Raw genomic sequence first — 19319 nt, forward strand, 5'->3', positions numbered from 1 at the left:
ATTTTACTAGATATTTTTCAAGATACTAGTATTTAGCTTAAAGTGACATTTAAAGGCTTAACTAGGTTAATTAGATTGGGGTAATTAGGCAAATCATTGTATAACGATGTTTTTTTTTCTGTAAACTATTTAAAAAGTAATATTAATAATAATAATATTGATCCTAAAATGTTTTTAAAAAAATTAAAACTGCTTTTATTCTAACTAAATAAAACAAATAAGACTTTATCGAGAAGAAAAAAATTTTATCAGACATACTGTGAAAAATACCTTGCTCTGTTAAACATCATTTGTGAAATATTTGAAAAAGAAAAATAATTATCAGGAGGGATAATAATTTTGACTTGTATACATAAACGTACAACTGTGTATACATATTCTATATTTAGTTGACTAAAATCTTACAGGTATAGTTAAATCATAAATTATTACTTATGCATAAATCTAAAATTTCTAAGCTCATTGTATGATCCTGGAGAAATCAGTTGGTTTCAGTTGACTTAATTTCATAACATTTAGCTGCACCATGTTGGCAGTAGCGATGCAAGCTTAACTGCCGCTCACGCCAAACGACGGTCGTGCCACCCTCACGTTGTTCGTGTCACCCTTTTGTTGACAAAAGTGAGGAAAAGCTGGGCGGAGTTGTCTCCATGACACCACTAGCAAGATGCAGCCCTGAGCAATCGCCCACATTGCCCATGCCTAAATCTACCACTGCATGTTGGTGTTTAGTTACATCTAATTTTTGATAGGTGGATCGTTTGCCCAATGCTCAACCCACAACCTGGAGGACCAGGACATACACACATACAATTTAGCTTACCCAGTTCACCTATAGCGCTTGTCTTTGGACTTGTGTGGGAAACGGGAGCGATCCACAAAGCAAACTCGACACAGAAATGCAAACTGACCCAGCTAGGGCTCGAACCAGCAACCTTCTTGAAAAATATGACAGAAATATTTTGACAATGAAATATACACTGTTTTTAAATGTTTGGTGGACATTGTTGGGTTTTATTGGAAAGGTGAATTGGGGTCAGTTTTATTTTGCTAGAGGGTATTTTTAGTCTTTAGGTGAACAATTAATATGTGCAAGTTAATCCAATTGAAAAAAAAAAACTTTTTTTTTTTATTCATTTTAAATCAAAACCTTACCATTAGGTTCTGCTCTGGAATGGTAGGCCTTCTCTGATGACATCAATTTGACAACTTGGGCAAAGCCACGCCCCTCCAACAGTAGTTTGCTGCAAGCAGAGGATAAGAGGAGAAGTGCAAAAAATAAAACCCCGCCCCCTACTCAATATTACATTTCAGTTTGAAATGTGTTAAAATACTGACAATAAAACATCTGCAGCAGCTTCCAGTTCACACAGACTTGAACTAAACATTTATTGTTATTATTTTAATTGTTAATAGACCCTTTCCACAAGACTGTAATGAGGAAAGAGTCACCAGTGTGTTAAATGCTTAACTTTTTAATATTTTGATTTTTTTTTATGTATGTACATTTATAAGTATTAATGTAGGTATTATATCATCTTTCTGTCAAATTAAAAAAACTAATTACCATTTTTTGCAAGGTGTTTCTAATGCAGTGTCTATGGGCAGGACAGTAAATTTGACCATTTTCTCTCTTCTGTCTGCCATTATCAGGTCCCGTTTACAATAATACATTTTAGTTTTAACACGGCGTTGTGGAATGAAACGATCTACGTCCAAACTAGTGTTTCTGAATAGATCTCCGTCCACACTTTACTGCTGAAAACGCACATCACGTGACCACACAAACACTCTGGCATGCGCTGCAGTGTATGCGGACGTCTGAGATCCAGGCAGTCAGCGGATGCTTTGAGCACATCTACCCAAATGAGAGCAGTGCATGCCAGACTGTTCATTAAGGATATACTGCTGGATCCAATCTTACTATATATGGGCTCTATTTTGACGGTCCATGCGCAAAGCGCAAAACGCAGGGTGCAAACGCTTTCAGGGCGTGTCAGGATGCGTTTTTGCTAATTTAAGGACGGGAAATCTGCCTTGCGCTTCGGCGCATGGTCTAAAAGGGTTGAGTTTATTTTCTTAATGAGTTATAGGTGTGTTTTGAGAATAAACCAATTAGAGTCTCATCTCCCATTCCCTTTAAGAGCCAGCTGCGTCGCACCAAGAGCGCATTCGCTATTTACAGGACGCAAAATAAGTCTAAGTGGAAAAAATGAGCATTTCACAAGCAAACAGTTAACAGTTGACAGTTTTTTAACAGAAAACTGTTAAACAGAGCATCTACTGCGTGAGAATGAGAGATAATGGATCTACTTTCACTTTCGCTCTTGGATAGGGAAACCTTTACACACAGACATCAATTAGTCTATAAATAAATAATTTTGTTTTTTAAACGCAAATATTTGTTTCAAAACTATTTCTAAATTCAGTTCTAATTACCTGCAAACGAATAAATGAACAACAATAACAAAATGTGCTCAAAAAACTGAATTATATCCTAATAAACATGCTGTGCCCCATATGGTCTAAAACCTGACAGGTGGGCAAATCTAAGCTTGTTTTTAATAAAACAAATATAAATATGGATATAATAAATAATACTGCTAATAATAATAATAACATTATACAAAAGCAAATTGTTATGAATGAACTGAAAAAGCCTCCCGAGATGAAAAAGACATAAAAGCAGTGGTTTTTCATATTTATGTAGGCTTGAAAATAATATGTTTTGTAATATTTTAATCCTTTATATTTATATTCAATATCTATTCTTATTATATGCTATATATATCCTTAATATTTAATTTTTTTCATATGTAAAGATATTTGCCTATTGCTCTCTTGTGCGTATTAAGTAGTGCGTAAGCTACCAAAAGACTATTGCGCCGCGCCTTGCGCCACACTGCGCCGGGTGTATGATAGGGCCCTATATGTTAAATGTGATATTTAATTCATCTTGTCTATATCTAACGACATTTTCCCCGACTTTGGTCTTTTGAGTCATTAGTTGTTTTCAGGTAACTTGTTTTGGCTGAGCACAAAGATGTTAATATATGAAGTTATATAACCACGTAGACTGATTCTGCACATTTGACTATTTGCTGGCCTTTATTGCTTGGCCTTTATTTATTATTAAAACTGATATTCAGCAAAAGAGAGAGTTTGTTTTGTATGTTTTTGTATGATCCTTTTATTTATCATACTTGCAAAGTCTGAACTTAGAAGGAAAGGATGCTAGACTGCTACCACTACCACACTAACACAGAGCAGCAGCATTTTAAAATGAAATGGCTTCTTCAGCGTTTTCAAAAGGTCAGTTTTTGGTACTCAAAAACTCTGGCGTAGTGTGGACGGATGGCGTAACGTAGTAAAACTTATGCTTTTTAAAACTAAAGCATATTTAAGTAAATGGGGCCTCAGTCTCACACAATTCTTTTCCTTTTTCCAAAAATCTTGATAACACTATGGTCGAATTTTTTGTATTATTATTTGAGCAAATAGGATTGTAAAATAAAATATTTGTTGAATTCTTCCATTCACTGTGCTCTAAGTTTACCCAACTATGACGACTTTCACTACTGAGAAACCAAAAAATGTTTAAAGGGTCCATAATAATAAATTATCACTATCCAAAATAGTTTTTGCTGTTACAAATCTGTAAAATAAATAAACATTTTTCATTTCACACATGATAATATTGTGATGATTAATTTACTTTGTGTATTACATTCAATTTATTATTACGAAACTGATATATTTTACAGTCTGCTGTTTAACAACAATAACAAGAAATTAATTGTCAATATTTTTTCTCTTTCTTATGAATATAGGACATGACGTCAGCAGTGATCACTCCCTGCAGTCACCTCTTCCATGCCGGCTGTTTGAAGAAGTGGTTATACGTCCAGGAAACCTGTCCTCTGTGCCACAACCAGCTGAAAGGCTCATCGCAGCTGGGCTCTTCATCACAGGACGTCCCGCCGCAAGACACCCCAGCTCAACCAGAAGAAGACCAGGATCCTTCAGAGCCCGCAGACTCAGAGTCAAACCTCCAGGATCTCCGGCAAGATGACAGCAGCACTCGAGCTCCAGCATCAGAGCTCAGGGCTAGACTAAAACAACAAACTGACCCTCCTGCCTGCTCCTCCTCCTAAAACCAGCTAAAAGACTGAGTCTGATGGGGTTACCATCGACTGTGAATGCTCCTCCTTACGAAATACAATCAAAACCCTTATCTACTAGTGTTGTCAAAAGTATCGATGTTTCGATACGTATCGATACTGCAACATTTCGATATGATAAAATATCACTTCCCGTAGTATTGATACCTGTCTGTCCCACTGAAGCTTAATTTTAGTTCATTTATCCAGAGTTTTAGCCGATCATTTCACAGTTGATGCACAGTTGATCTGGTTTTATCAGTTGCAAGATTCAAAGCACGTAAAACGAAGCACACTGAAAAAAATTATTAATTGGATTTACTACATTTTTTTGAAGGTAAGTGATTGCAAACATTTTATTTAGACTGAGTTTAAACAAACAAATGAAATTTAGAAATGTTCAACTTTATTATAAGCCCATATCATTTATTAAATGGTTTGTAACCACCTTAGTGCAGTAAATACAACTAATATTTTTCAGTCTGTTAGCGCACAAATGCTGAATTCATTCGACTATTTTGTGCTTCAGTGCATAGATAAATGTCAGATAATGTTAAAATGCCCTTCTTTAAAATGTAGTCAATACTCACTTCACTGAAATAAAAGTAAAAGAAATTTCTTAAAGTGACAGTAATCTGGTGCTGTCATTGAAATTCATCAACTACAAAATGTAACAACTATGGGTGTTTGTTAATTACTGATTGTTCAAATGTCAAAAATAGTGTTTTAAATTGATAGTTAGACTAGTGTAACACTGACATTGAAATTAAGAATTGTCTAAATTGCTTCATTTATTAATTCAAAACAATCAACATAGGCTCATTCTGAAATTGTAGCCCTGAATACATTTCTGGAGATTGCGAATTATGTAGCAAGAGCTACATATGGCTGCATAACATCTTTAAAACAAATTGTGAAACGGCTTGCTTACTAACTGACCGCTTCCCTCATATGGACGGTCCTTCCGCTGATACTAGTTTGTCTGGTAGCTCACCATGTACATCGGTGGACTTGAGACGGAGAATGGAGTTAACTGCGACAACAGAGTCCAGTGAAGAACAGTAAAGAACAATTCCAGAAAGCGGGTAAAACAATAACAAAATCTAAAAAATAAAAAAATTAAAAAAATAACTGGGTGAGAATGTGGTAAAATCTGAAAAATATGTTAAAAAGCAGGCGAGGGCTTTTCTTTTTTTGCTTTTCTTTTTTTAGATTGACTTATAAAACACTGCGGTTGGGTTTAGGAAAAGGGGTGGGTGTGTCAATCTGCTTTTAAAAACACTAATGGTTGGGTTTAGGGAAGGGGGAGGGTGTAGAAATCGTTCGGTCAGTCAGTCGACATTAGCCTCTGGTGGATTAATGAGTGAGAATGGCTCTCGCGAGAGAAATTTGAAATCTGAAAATGCATACACAGCAGCCTCTGGTAGATTCGTGAAAACTAAAACTGCAAAAAACGTAGCTCCTGGGACCTATTTTGCTCTCTCCAGAAATATATAGAGGGGTACGTAATCAGAGTGAATGAATGGTTGAAAGCAATGAACTTTTGCTAGTTAAAATGTTGGCAGGGCAAGTATAAAACTGAACAACTGGCCTAACCAGTCAAAAAATCCTTAACATTGAGTTATGCTTGAACTATTAACTCAATAAAGACATGTATTAATAATGTTATTTGAATTAACGATGTGGCAATATTACTTAGTAAATAGAGTATTGTATCAAGTAAAGTATGGTATTGAAGTTCGAAATTCCAGTATCGTGACAACACTAGCTTTAACACTCCCCCTTTCATCCAAACATCACAGAATCCAGATTATCAATCAGTTCACCCCTTCCACATCTGGATTAACCCGAACACCAGCTCTTCCCCTTCCTTTAATAAGAAAACAACAATCTCCAGCGAACCTGAATGTGATCACGTGACCCTTGAATATAGTGCTGTGATGCTCTGTAGGCATTAGCACATATCCACACTAGCACGCTCTCAGTATCCGATAGCAGTAGCCCGTCTCTTTTCTGTTCTCTGTTTGTTTTCTTAAGAGAAAATATATAAATATATATATAAATATATGCCACTGCATTTGCACTAATGTAACATAAAGCAATGCTCCAAAGTTTGTCTTGTCTTATACCAAATATTTTGGTGTGTATGCATTGATTCAAGTTATATACAGTGTCCTTCACTAATATTGGCACACTTGGTAAAAATAAGCAAAGAAGGCTGGGAAAATGTCTTTTTGTGTAACTTTTGTTTGCTGTTTTGCACAAATATTACAAAAACTCAAGATTATAGAGTTTGCTTTTGGATAAAAGTAGAGACTTTTTTTCTTAAAATATTATCAAACAACTTGTAGTGATGTAAGTGTCATCTGACTGTAGTTTTGGAGATGTTCTGAACCCAAAACCCAACTAACTTATTGGGGTTTTATTTTTAATTTTTGAAGACAGGCACACACATCCTCTTCTAGACTGATTGTTAATTATTTTTACAGATTTCTCTGTATTATTTCATATCCATTATATTATTTCAAACTACTAAAATATCAACATAAGTCATGTTAAACTGTAGAGTTGAATTTTCAGCAACAAAAGTTGACAGAGCAGAGATCAAGGTATCTAATAAGGCAATTCACAACCGTAAATATACAGAAAACTATATGCAAACTGTTTAACATATATATTTTTCACAGTGTAATCACCTTTTACAGTTTATCATAATAATGTGTGTACTCTGTACTTTTAAAATATTCTGGTAAAATAAATCTGGCACATAAATTTAACAAAAAAAATCAACGTGTTTAGTGATATTCTAAAAAAAAAACTCTTAAACAAAGGTTAAACAAAAGCATTTTTCACAGCTGCCTTTGCTCTTATTTCCAAAGGGTGTGGATATTAGTGGAGTGCTCTGAATGAACTATATACCCATGTACAATATACCTGTAAAAGAGTTTTGATATGCAGAAGTCCAGTGTTAAGTAGCACCGGCTGTGATGAAGTGGCCTCAGGCTCAAATGATCGCTGCGCCTCTAGTGGTGACAGACGGAGGAGTCTCTGGCTGTGGATAAACACCGGTGTGAGGTTTACGAGAGTCCGTTTCATTATCAGTGTTTGGCATTTAGCGCATCAGTGAGCATGAATACATTCCAGGATGTAGGAGCACACTTTGCGACTGCCTTTTTTATGTTAATGTTTGAGTTAATTTTTTTTTTTTTAATTTTGAACGATGTTTGAGATTTTTATTTTTTTTCTATCTGGAGAATTTTACTTTTATCTGAACTGGATTTTCTTTTTTAATTTTACAAAGCTGGTACAAATTTTGAATGAGAAAGGAGAGTGATAGCATTCTGAATTTATCCTCCTTTGCTTTTATACAGCATACACGTGGAATGATGTTCTGTGAAGGCTACATTTGTTTGAATTGCAGCTGAATTCAGTGAAAAATGCCTGAAGTCTGAACGTGAACCTTGAATGTCAGAATAAATCCAAGCCTAATGTATGAAACACTTGTTCTGTCTTTCACTGTGACTTTATGAGCTGTAAACAGAATTACAGTTGTGTAGATTTTTAACTTTTCATTTTGGAAACTTAATATCTCAACTCAATATCTCAAAGCCACTCAGAATGCAGATGAAACATAAATACTCAAATTACTGTAATTGAGTAGATTTTCTCAGGAATTGTAATTTGCGAAGTATTAAAAATGTGTACTTTTACTTTCCCTTAAGTACATTTTTTGTGCTATATCGGTACTTTTACTCCACTACTTTCCTTCAACCTGCAGTCAAGTAGGAAAATCTGAATCCTTAGATTCTTGTCCAATCAAATCGCACATAGAAAGTAAATCGCATCATACTGAACAACCTCAAGACATGGGTGCTTTATAAACGCAGCCAACCTTTTGAAAGCATTAAAATGTCCTAAATCTTTACACGCAATGACCCTGACACTTTTATAGACTGCATGTCACTGATGAGAAAATGTTGACTGTATGCTCACTGAAATTACCAAACAACCTTATAAATTACTAAATGGACTGAATGATGGAAGGGTGGACCAAATGAATGAAGGAAGGATTCAAGGAAGGACTGAACAACTTAAGGAAGGAACAAACTATTGAATGAACAAAGGACCTAATGAAGGAAGGAACAAAATATGAACGAACAAACAAATGAATAAGCAAACGAATGAATAAAGGAAGGATTCAAGGAAGACTGACCAAATTAAGGAAGTGAGTAACGAATTAGTGAATGAACAAAGGACCTAATGAAGGAAGGAACAAAATATGAACAAATGAAGTGAGGAATGAAGGAAGGATTCAAGGAAGGACTGAACAAATTAATTAAGCGAGGAAGAAATGAATGAACAAAGAATCTAATGAAGGAAGGAACAAAATATGAGTGAATGAATGAATGAAAAAATAAATGAAGGAGCAAAGATATGAATGAATAAGCGTGCAAATGAAGGGAGGAAAGACATAAAGGAATGAATGAAGGAAGGACAGATCAAACAAACAATAGAATGAATGTTGGAAGGAATGAACAAACATTGAAATATCTCTAAATTCACTACAGACTGTTACCTTCACACATCCCTGCAATCAGCTTTTTACAGCGTAATACTCACTACTCACTACTATTGAGTACTTTTAAAAGGGCTACTTTTTCACATATTTTGACTAATATTTACAACAAATACATTTACTCTACTTGCTCTACATTTTTGGCCAGGTCTGGTACTTTTACTTGAGTATGATTTTGCAGTCCTCTTTCCACAACTGTATATTTGATATTGTCCAATGTTAATTTCTCTGCCACTGTTTCTTTAAAAACGATGTTTTAATGATTTTTATTTTTTATTTTATTTTTTATTTAATTTTTTTTTGTAGGAAAGAGAAGACCTCAATTTAGCCAATGATGTGCTTTGGTTAAGTCACATGACGTGCAATGTTTTTGTGTGGCGCGATTTCTGACAGACTGGCGTTTTCTGGCGTTTATTGTGAGTGGTTGCATGGAAATGGAAACGTCAATTAAAACAAACGATCAACTCATGTCATATCCACAAAAAAATCCGAGACTTCACTTCCAGTAAGTTATGATGACATATTCACAACTTAAAAAAGTTTTCATCAAGTTAGTCTTTTGTAAATCGATCAAATGTTTGTGTTGCCATTTGGTGCATAGGGAAGCATGCAATATTGCAATCGGTTAACTTAACTAGCTATCAAGGTCGGCTGTGATCCTTTAAGGTAACAATAACAACATGAAAGCTAGTAATATGTTGATTAATTGTATGTTAATGGCATTTGCGTTATGGATAAAATTACATTTTAATAAAAATACTATTGATTAAATACAGAGAACAGTGTATCAGTGAGGATCACCATGTTCTATGGTAAATGAAAGAAGAAAAGGACAGGACTGGCTCTTCCTGCAGATGAAAATGAGGATGAGATGTGAGGTTTTAGCAACCATGAGAATGATGCAGATTGGACATTTGATGAGAGCAGTGATGGAGACAGTTCAGGTAAGTTCTGAGGTAGATAAGACAGGCGTAGTATAGTAGTGTATAATAAATAAACATTGTTAGCGGTAACACTTTTTTTTGCTGGTCCATTTGAGTATTAGTAGACTATCTGCATAAAATCTGTTGATACTGCTCCTTCAATAGACATTTAACTGACTATAAGAAACTTTGCAAGTACATGTCAACTTATATTAACCCCAATCCAACAGTCTACTTATAATATAATGAGAATTAGTTGGCATGTGGATGCAATTTAACCTAAATTCAACAAACGAAAATAAAGTGTGACCTTGTTAGCTAGCTACAGTATTCTGATGCATCTGGGCATATTAGACTTGCTATTTATTTATTGTATTTACTAGAGGAAATATTTATACATACTGTATCCTGTATACATGATAATGCGATATTCGGTTTGCTTTCAATAATATTTATCAAAAATGAATAGAATGAACGAAAGCTGTTGGAATATCAATTGTTGGAAAGTATGTTTAAGGTGTCCTTTATAAGTTCTGTGTTAGAGCTTATAATACTGCAGCACCAATTAAATCAAAACAAACAACACAATTATTAATTACAAGGAAAGTTCTAAATTTGTTCCCCCCAATTGTTTTACAGCACTTCAATATAAGTCTTTCTAAGAAAAGAAAAACAGTCATTTTTTATTGAATCTATCATAATGGGTGCAGTGCAGGGTTAAGAAAAAAAGTTTACCCTTCTAATCTTTAATTGAAATCTGAAAATGCACTTCCTGTGTTTTTTATTCAGTTAAGTTGTCAGAATACATGATTTTGAGGAATTGGGTGTGGTTAACATGCTTAACTCCAGCTGACAACAAACAGTAATGGTGAGAAGGAGGAGCCTGTTAGGTTGCTAACACTTCTAAAACCCCTTTCCGATCTTTCTGAATTACACCCCTAATTTACGCACGTCCACTGTTTTCTCATTTAATATTCTGTTTCTCTCGGAACTGTGCCACATTACAGAAAGAAAAATAAAAAACAGTAGAAGCTTCCGGATGATTGTGGAGGTGAATAAACCTGTTGCCTTGAAATTACTGTGGCTGTTTCTCAATTCCAAGAACGCAGAGAACGAACTTGAGTTGCCGTGGAGATCGTTATTGCCAGGTTATCTTCCTGATGGTCACATGACCTTCATGTATTTGTAATAGAAAATTATTTAAAAATTACAGCATTCGTACAACGATTTATTGTTTTTTCTCTTTTCACATAATATATAACATGCACAAAAACCTTACAAATATACTTTGCACAATAGCCTACAAATAAAACATTTTATTATGAATTTCAGCAAATATGTGCATGTTAATGTTTACCCAGACCCATCTAATAATTTTTTTACATGAAATTTTAACTGGGGAAACATGTTTTTTTATATATATATATATATATATATATATATATATATATATATATATATATATATATATATATATATATATATATATATATATATATATATATGAATCTGAATATAATAATAATAATAACATATTTTTTTATAAAAAAATAAATCCAAAAGGTGGCTCAGTGGTTAGCATTGTCGCCTCACAGCAAGAAGGTCGCTGGTTCAAGTCCAAGCTAGGCCAATTGATATTTCTGTGTGGAGTTTGCATGTTCCCCCCATGTTTGTGTGGGTTTCCTTTGGGTGCTCCGGTTTCCCTCACAGTCCAAAGACTTGCGCTATAGATGAGTTGAATAAACTAAATTGGCCATAGTGTGTGAATGCAAAAGTGTATGTGTGTTTCCCTGAAACTTTACTGGATCGCAGCTGGAAATGCATCCACTGCTCAAAACATATGCTGGAATAGTTGGCAGTTCATTCCGCTGTGCTGACCTCTGAAATAGAGACTAAGCTGAAGGAAAATGAATAAATGAAATCCAAAATGATTTTTATATAGTGTACTATAATGTTGTGATGCCTAAATTTACTTTTAATCACTTTTTTAAGTTTTTTTTAAATTTTGACATTGTGGAACTTTAATACTGAAAACTTACTGTTTGTCTGCCTCAGCATGAAAATAATTATCATCTCATCAGTACCTCTGTCTTTAATCAAGACCCTGGTGTCAAAAGTAACCTCTTGTTTTATCTGGACAACCATATTTAGTCTAAAGATATATCAAATATGCAGTTTTGTCTCCTTGATTGATTAATTCATTCATTTTCTTTTTCTGCTTAGTCCCTTTATTTATCCGGGGTCGCCACAGTGGAATGAACCTCCAACTTATCCAGCACGTTTTTAGACAGCGGATGCCCTTCCAGCTGCAACCCATCTCTGGGAAACATCCACACGCACTCATTCACACTCATACACTACAGACAATTTAAATACATTTTGTAAATAGAAAATCTGTGTATTCTGAATTGATCCCTGCATGCTTTTAAACACTTAACCAATAAAATAACTTTGAGGAAACGTTCAAAATGTTCAAACATAAAAAGAATAACCATCAAACCTTTAGATAGATGTAAATGATCCTTTCTCTTTTTCTTTGTCTTGTTTTGTAGGCGATGAGTGCAAACTTTTGAATGAACTATGCAGCTGAATTCAATAAAATATGGCTGAATGTGGGAATAACTCCAAACATACGAAACATTCGTCTTGGCTTTCTCTCAGTGTTGTTCTGAAGTCTAACAAGACCTGCAGGACTCTTAAACCCACCTGTGATGAACTAACCAGACCCACACCTGAACACTGAGGTAATGTTAGACTGCTGGAAACATCACATCTGATGAAAAACACACAAAAGCTAGACATACAACCGTTTCCTGACCACACAATCTTACTTTACAGTCATCGTTGACATAACTGTGGTTTTTACATGCCTCGCACGCTCGACTGGTTTTAAACTTTTATGTATTACTTTGGTCGAACACAAGATATTATAAAGGAATAGGAAAGCACCAGCTATTGACATCTACAGTAGAAACAAAAAATAAAATGTAAAAAAATACTATGGAGGTCAATGGCTCGTGCTTTCCAACATAATTTTTTTGGTACAATATATTAATCATTTTTTCACAGTTTACACATCACAACAGATTACACAGTTACAGAATAATAATCATGTAGACAAATCAAACATTTTACAACCTATTCTCCCTCCTATCCCTAAAAAAGCAAACAAACAAACAAAAAAGGGAGAATATGTTAAAATCAGGTAAAGAGTGTTTCCCAAGTCTATGTTTAGACCAGTAATACCCAAACTAGGGCCCGCGGACCAAAGTTGGCTCTTTGCATCCTTTGATTTGGCCCGCCAGAGGGAAATGATTTGGAAGCGTTGGGAAGTTTCTTTAACAGAGATTCTCATTTCAAGATTAAGAAAATTATACTAAATTAAAAGCATTAGTAAATACGGCTCAAGTATTTTAAAAAAAATTATATTATTAAATAAATTAAGAAATTACCCATGGCAACTTTAATGTAATACAGTTTGCTATATTTACTGTAAGCCACAGCTCTCAATTAAGCTTGGATTTTGGCCCTTCATAAAAAAATGATTGGGCACCCCCGGTTTAAACCATGGTACTACCCTACTCCCTCAGAGCTTGTTGTTGTAGCAGACTGCCAACATGTACTTTGTACTTTAGGAAGTTATTAAAAGGTCTTCAGATATCTTCAAACACATTTTGTTTTGACAATAATTGTAATCTTGTCTGCTGACAAATGTGACGCTTTTTTATTTAATCCACTTTCCAATTCTAGGTTCATTTATATATTCAAAATAAAAGCAATAATGCATAATAATAAAAATGTAGCCTGTAAAATACACATGTGTATGAATCTGACCTGTGCTTTGTAAGAGAGGGTTGACAGGATATATATCCAGGATAAAATCTTAGGATTCAATGGTCATTTATTTGATAAAATTTGCTCAATGATTTCAATAACACCTTGCCAAAAACGTTTTACTTTCACACACTTCCATATCCAGTGGTACAGTGCACCTCTTACCTCATCACACTTTATACGGGTAACAGGAATATTATCGTTAAACTTGTGCAATATAGCAGTAGTTATTAAGTTATTAAATTATTTAGTGTATCTTTGTTTGTGTTCATCAGAAGAAAGAAACAAGTAGATGATGAGTAAGTAATGGCAGAATTTTCATATAGGTGATGCTATAATTTAATACTATGATTCCAATAAGTTCAGAAAAAAGTTCAGAATATTATATAGTTTATTAAAAATATTGAGTTTGAATAATTTAGTGTTTGCCCAATTTTATTTTTTATTTAAAAAAAAAGATTTCTGTTGGGTGGAACAGTGTCTCAGTGGTTAGCGCTGTCGCCTCAAAGCAAGAAGGTTGCTTGTTCGAGTCCCAGCTGGGTCAGTTCTGTGTGGAGTTTGCATGTTCTTCCTGTGTTCGCGTGGGTTTCCTCCAGGGGCTCTGGTTCCTCCAACAGTCCAAAGACAAGCGGTAAAGGTGAATTGAATAAACTAAATTGGCTGTAGTGTGTGAATGAGTGTATGGGTGTTTCCCAGTACTGGGTTGCAGCTGAAAGGGCATCTGCTGGTACAATTGGTGGTTCATTCTGCTGTGGCGACCTTTGAAATAGAGACTAAGCTGAAGGTAAATGAACGAATGAAGATTTTTGTAGTGTTTGCAAACTCCGTTACAAGAGTAGCAAGAGTTTGTCTGTACATTAATACAGTTTATAATAAAAACTTTTAACTAAAATCGAACTTACATTCCCAATCCCTAATGAAATCATGAGTAAAAATTATTTAATGACCCCCTGTGTGAACAATGACTGTTGACTTTTACTGAGAAAAAGTACTGGCAGGTTATTGTCAGGTTTTTGTACCTTAATTTACCACACTAATCCAGACAATATATCACATCAAACTAGTAAACATTCAGATAAAATTCATTTTTTCAAGCTTTACATTCTCAAACGTCTTTTGAAGCAAAGATTAAGGTCACGTAATGTAAATCAAAACCATAAATGAATGGAAAAAGCATACATTGATAATAAAATATGAAAAACTGCTAATTCTTCAATAACCAAAGTCATAGATGAATTTGTTGAATTGTCATAGCGTTAACACTGTAGTTATGGACTAGTGTCTGCTCGTTTAAAACTATGGTCTGCAATATGAACGTAATTTTATTAATATTAATGTGTTTTTATATATGTAATTGGGGTGGCACAGGGGGTATCGCTGTCGCATCACAGAAAGAAGGTCACTGGTTTCGAGCCTTGGCTGGGTCAGTTGTCATTTTTGTGTAGAGTTTGCATTTTCTCCCTGTGCTCCGCGGTTTCCCCTGTAATCCAAAGACTTGCGCTATAGGTGAATTATGTAAACTAAATTGGCCGAAGTGTATAAGTGTGTGTGAATGAGTAAGTTTTTCCAGTACTAAGTTGCATCTGAAAGGGCATCTGCTGCGAAAAAAATATGCCGGAATAGTTGGTGGTTCAATCCGCTGTGGCGACCCCTGATGAATAAGGGACTAAGCTGAAGGAATGAATGAATAGCCTATAACATCTTCTGATCCATGACAAAGAGTAAGAAAATAATTTAAGTGCAGTTAAAATATGACCGTTTGAAAAAAGCTGAAAGGTATAACAGATACCTGCAGTTCTGGAATCAGCTGTGTGAGGTGTCTGAAGGGGCAGATGAGAGCGTTTATCCACTTTTCCTGTGTGAACGCTTCAACTCCCTTTAGCGTGAGGGACAGGAAGAGAGAATGGAGGAAACATTAGCAAATCAAAGACCGCCAGCTTTTAACCCTCTCCATCCTTCTGATCAAAGTTAACATTGAACTCCGACCCCTGTGTAAAAAAAGGAGAAAAAAAGTTACATGTGAAACGCAGGAACAAAGCTCTCGGTCATTTTGCAAAGGCCACATATTCCCTGGGTACATTTTCTCACGGAACCAGAATATAAATAATGTTGTCTTCATGAGTCCTAGTGTGTGTGTCTGTGTGTGTGCCAGGTTAAGGTCAAGGGTCACTGCAGAGTATCAATTTTTTCTTCTCTGACCTAAGTCTTGATAAAAGTTGTGTTGACACTGTGTGCATGTAGCTCTACATTTACTTTAAAAGTACTTTAACAACTTTGGTCAGTACGGTGTTGAAATTCTGAAACTTTAAAAGGGCAATGGGGTATATGCACACACACTTTTCATTTCAGCCAGCCTAAGCGCTTCCAGTGATCTCTTTCCATTATATTATTGCCACGTTTAAGGTCTGATCTTTTTAAAAATCAGGGATCTTTACTGCCTGATAGATAAACAATATAAAGTGGGTCGCAGACCGGACAAGAAGCACTACACTAAATTCCATTTCCCCCCGCCATGTCTTTATAATATGACAGTTTATTTTACTCCAGTATTTACAATAGAGTTTTTGCACTAGTCCACTGATCCTGAAGGTGCTAGTGGTTAAACAGTGGTCAGTGGTCTTTTAACTCATTTTACACTTGAACAACTAAATGGATGCTTAAGTCTATTGAACTGAATGTTTTGCTGAACATTGAACTGAACATTGATGCTCTAAAGGAACCTTTTGAATACGGAAATAGTTTTCACCAGAAGTTTATCATTGGCTGAAAAACACTAGCTGTGCATAGAGCCCATTTACACGAAATAAATGGAATAATATTATGGAAACTTATACAATGATAGTGAATGGTAATGAGGGCTGTCATCACCACTTTCATTGAGACTGATATGAATGACACTGAGACAGATATTTAGTCCATTGGTACCAGCATCCGCAGCACAATATCTTACACAACTTTATTTTATAGCTACAAGAATGAATTGTGTTTAATTTAAAGTTTTTCTGAGGAAAAACATAATGACATGATACATTTATGATACATTTTTATCATGATTTACACCCACTAAAATGTCATTCAGTGATGCAAAAGTGTATATATAAATATATATAAACCCATGCATTCTCATTCACTCATACACTATTGCTAATTTAGTTTGTTCAATTCAGATAGTGCATGTCTTTGGACTGTGGGGGAAACCAGAGTACCTTGAGGAAACTCACGCCAACATGGGAGGGAAACATGCAAATTCCACACAGAAATGCCAGTTGGCCCAGTCGGGACTCGAACCAGTGACCTTCTTGCTGTGAGGCAATTGTTAGTATTATTTTGTATACTATAAATATAAAAGTGTCCAGCATATTTAAATGAAAAAACATTGATGACATAGACTCCTCTAGGTTTTACTTATTTATTTACATTTCATTTTAATCAACTTAAAATTTTTTTTAAAATGTAGTATGACTGCTTATTGTTGTATTATATTCTAATATGTAAAGGTCAATAAAAGTATGCCTTATTTCATTTTGCAGTAATTTCATTTTGACACATTATTCGAAAAGTTATTTGAAACACTTAAATCACAAACTTCATCTTTATACTTAATAATTCTTTTTTACATGCTCTTTTTGTAAACTACTTCTAGTTTCTGTAATGCTTTAAAAAGTTTTTTAAAACAAAGGCGATGTTTTCCATGTGTGGCCACTAGATGACAATGTTGCGCTGGCAACCATTATTTTCACTCTTGTCCGGTTCTCTGAGGAGTCTGAAACTCTTCATGCGATTTGTTTTCCAATCCACAAAAAACAGACTCTGTTTGTTGTTACAGTATGTACAAAATATGCAAGCACTTTTGTTAGTCATAATTACCCCCAACTGAGACTCTTATTAGTAAATTAGTCTATTTTTTAACGTCAAGCTGAGTTGGATCACAAACTCAAATATAATCCTGGTTATTTCATATAGCCTACATTGTGCATTAATGAAGAAATTATCAAAACGGTGCTTTTTCTTGGCTAGATAAATAAATAAATAAATAAATAAATAAATAAATAAATAAATAAATAAATAAATTGTAGATATTTATACTGCATTAAAACTAAATGTGCTTTTTATATACAAATACATGCTGGTCTGATCGCTTAAACAGACAAAAGTAGCCCACTGATTAAATTATGTCACGTGACAAAAACTTTGTTTTACATTATGATTTATTTTATGGTTATTCAATTCAATTAAATGGTTAGTGCTCATCAACGACAGTGTGATTTATGTGGACATCTGCTTTACAGATCAAATCGAATTTGTCGCTGTCAGCAATGGGATTAGTTGTATTATATAAAGGTTAATTTGAGCTTTTTTATATGATTATCATAAATATGGACACATGTTAAACAGGATTGCGCATTGATTTTTTTTTCTCGAACATGGGACATTTAAGTGACGCACATAATAAATTTTAGTTATGCTAAATAACATGTCTGTCTCTTATTTGGACACAATTCACCGTTTTCGCCAAGACTCGTTGTGTAGTTTCTGCCACTTTAAACTGCTGTGTGGCATATAAATACAAGGACCCAAGGGGAGTACAATTCCCCTCTGCCTGACCAGCTCTGCATAGGACGGACTCAGACCTCTCTCCTCCGTGCAATTCATTTAGCTCTGGTGCAATATCCATATCCGGAGCAAGCTCATTTTGAACATTTCTGAAATATAATAAAGCATATTTCAAATATTAATAAAAATGATTTTGTTTAAAAGAGGAAAAAAGTGCTGCTATTTACACTGTTTTGCGCTTATATTGTATTTTGTGTAGTCGTTTTATATTGTTTTTGACTAAGCATGCTGTTTAAACATTAGGTCTGAATGATCCGGTTTTGTTTGATGCGTTTAGCCTATTGTCGCTGCGGTGTTATATGGATTATAATATCTGCATTCTGCTCCTTTATCTATACTAATAAAAAAGTAGGCAATTTTAAAAAGCATTAAATAATTTTGTCAGTAAGGATTTTATAGTTTATTTTTTACTGATAACTGAAATAATAAAAAACAAACCTCAATGTTGGTGCAATGCACTAAGACGTCTCTTTGGAAATGTTTATGACACTAATTATAAATTTAGTCACATTGGTTGTCAAACATAGTATTTCTCGGGTTTATGTCTCTCATACGCACATTAATGAAATACTTCATACTTTATAATACTTTATACTACATTATGGTATTAGCCTAATAAAAAATCGACAATGATGTTTTAAAGAAAGCAGAATATCCTAGTGTGACCACGTTTTGGTTGGCTATATTAAAGCCTACCAGCTTACAAAAGTTCTCAATTCATTTATTTTACCTGAATATAAACTCTCAAGAACACACATCGCGCTCGTCTAGCAGGTAACCATAGCAACAGAGGTCTGTTTGACATGTCATTATTGATAATTTATGAAATAAAAATACTGACATAGCTATCATATTCTCTTTAAGCAATAATGCAGTGTTTTAAGGGCTTTTGGAAAAGCTGATAAATCTGCCAGGGGCGCCAAACCTCAACGCAACGCGCGCGGCGAAAACTCCCTCAGAAATGTTTTTATAAAACATCCAACTCTTGAGAGAGTTGCTGAACAACCCTAACACTAGCTCATCCCTATTTAAACAAACCCACTGTGCTGTTTCTTAAACAAACTTACAATATTAAAAGACAACTCTGCGTTCATGCGAACCACATCAGCTTGGCTCGACTCGCGCGGCGCGCTCCGGACTGCAGCTCCCCGCGTGACATTTAACGCGCGCATAACTTCTTTCTGGTTTCCCCTCTAAACACGCAGCTCGCTA

General features: G+C 34.7%; 2 protein-coding genes and 1 long non-coding RNA gene across 20 annotated transcripts in view; 2 read left to right on the forward strand and 1 right to left on the reverse strand.

Annotated features, from left to right (window-relative positions):
• The window catches only part of rnf145a (ring finger protein 145a), a 45665-nt gene extending 38007 nt beyond the window's left edge, over positions 1-7658 (forward strand). For 3 of the 4 annotated variants that reach the window (XM_005157322.6, XM_009291206.5, XM_073922098.1), the window contains one exon: positions 3831-7658. In XM_005157322.6, the coding sequence (XP_005157379.1) occupies positions 3831-4154 (324 nt within the window). In that variant the 3' untranslated portion in view covers positions 4155-7658. The remainder of the gene's footprint in view (positions 1-3830) is intronic. The other variant, XR_012389895.1, reaches the window with a different exon arrangement.
• A 1474-nt stretch (positions 7659-9132) lies between these two features.
• ebf1a (EBF transcription factor 1a) overlaps positions 9133-19319 on the forward strand; it is a 237335-nt gene continuing 227148 nt past the window's right edge. For 5 of the 15 annotated variants that reach the window (XM_073921515.1, XM_073921506.1, XM_073921516.1 and 2 more), the window contains exons 1-2: positions 9133-9241; positions 12212-12403. The gene's annotated coding sequence lies outside the window, so the exon portion shown is untranslated. Of the gene's footprint in view, positions 9242-9337; positions 9403-9512; positions 9681-11882; positions 12404-19319 lie in introns of all 15 variants that reach the window. The other 10 variants (XM_073921504.1, XM_073921508.1, XM_073921517.1 and 7 more) reach the window with 4 other exon arrangements.
• LOC141377560 (uncharacterized) lies at positions 13545-19290 on the reverse strand. Its single transcript, XR_012389897.1, has 3 exons — positions 19175-19290; positions 15283-15481; positions 13545-15164 (listed from the first exon to the last, which is right to left on the reverse strand). It is a non-coding gene; the product is annotated as an uncharacterized lncRNA (long non-coding RNA).

The sequence above is a fragment of the Danio rerio genome, chromosome 14 (genome assembly GCF_049306965.1).
Source record: "Danio rerio strain Tuebingen ecotype United States chromosome 14, GRCz12tu, whole genome shotgun sequence".
In the NCBI taxonomy this organism is placed as follows: Eukaryota; Metazoa; Chordata; class Actinopteri; order Cypriniformes; family Danionidae; genus Danio; species Danio rerio.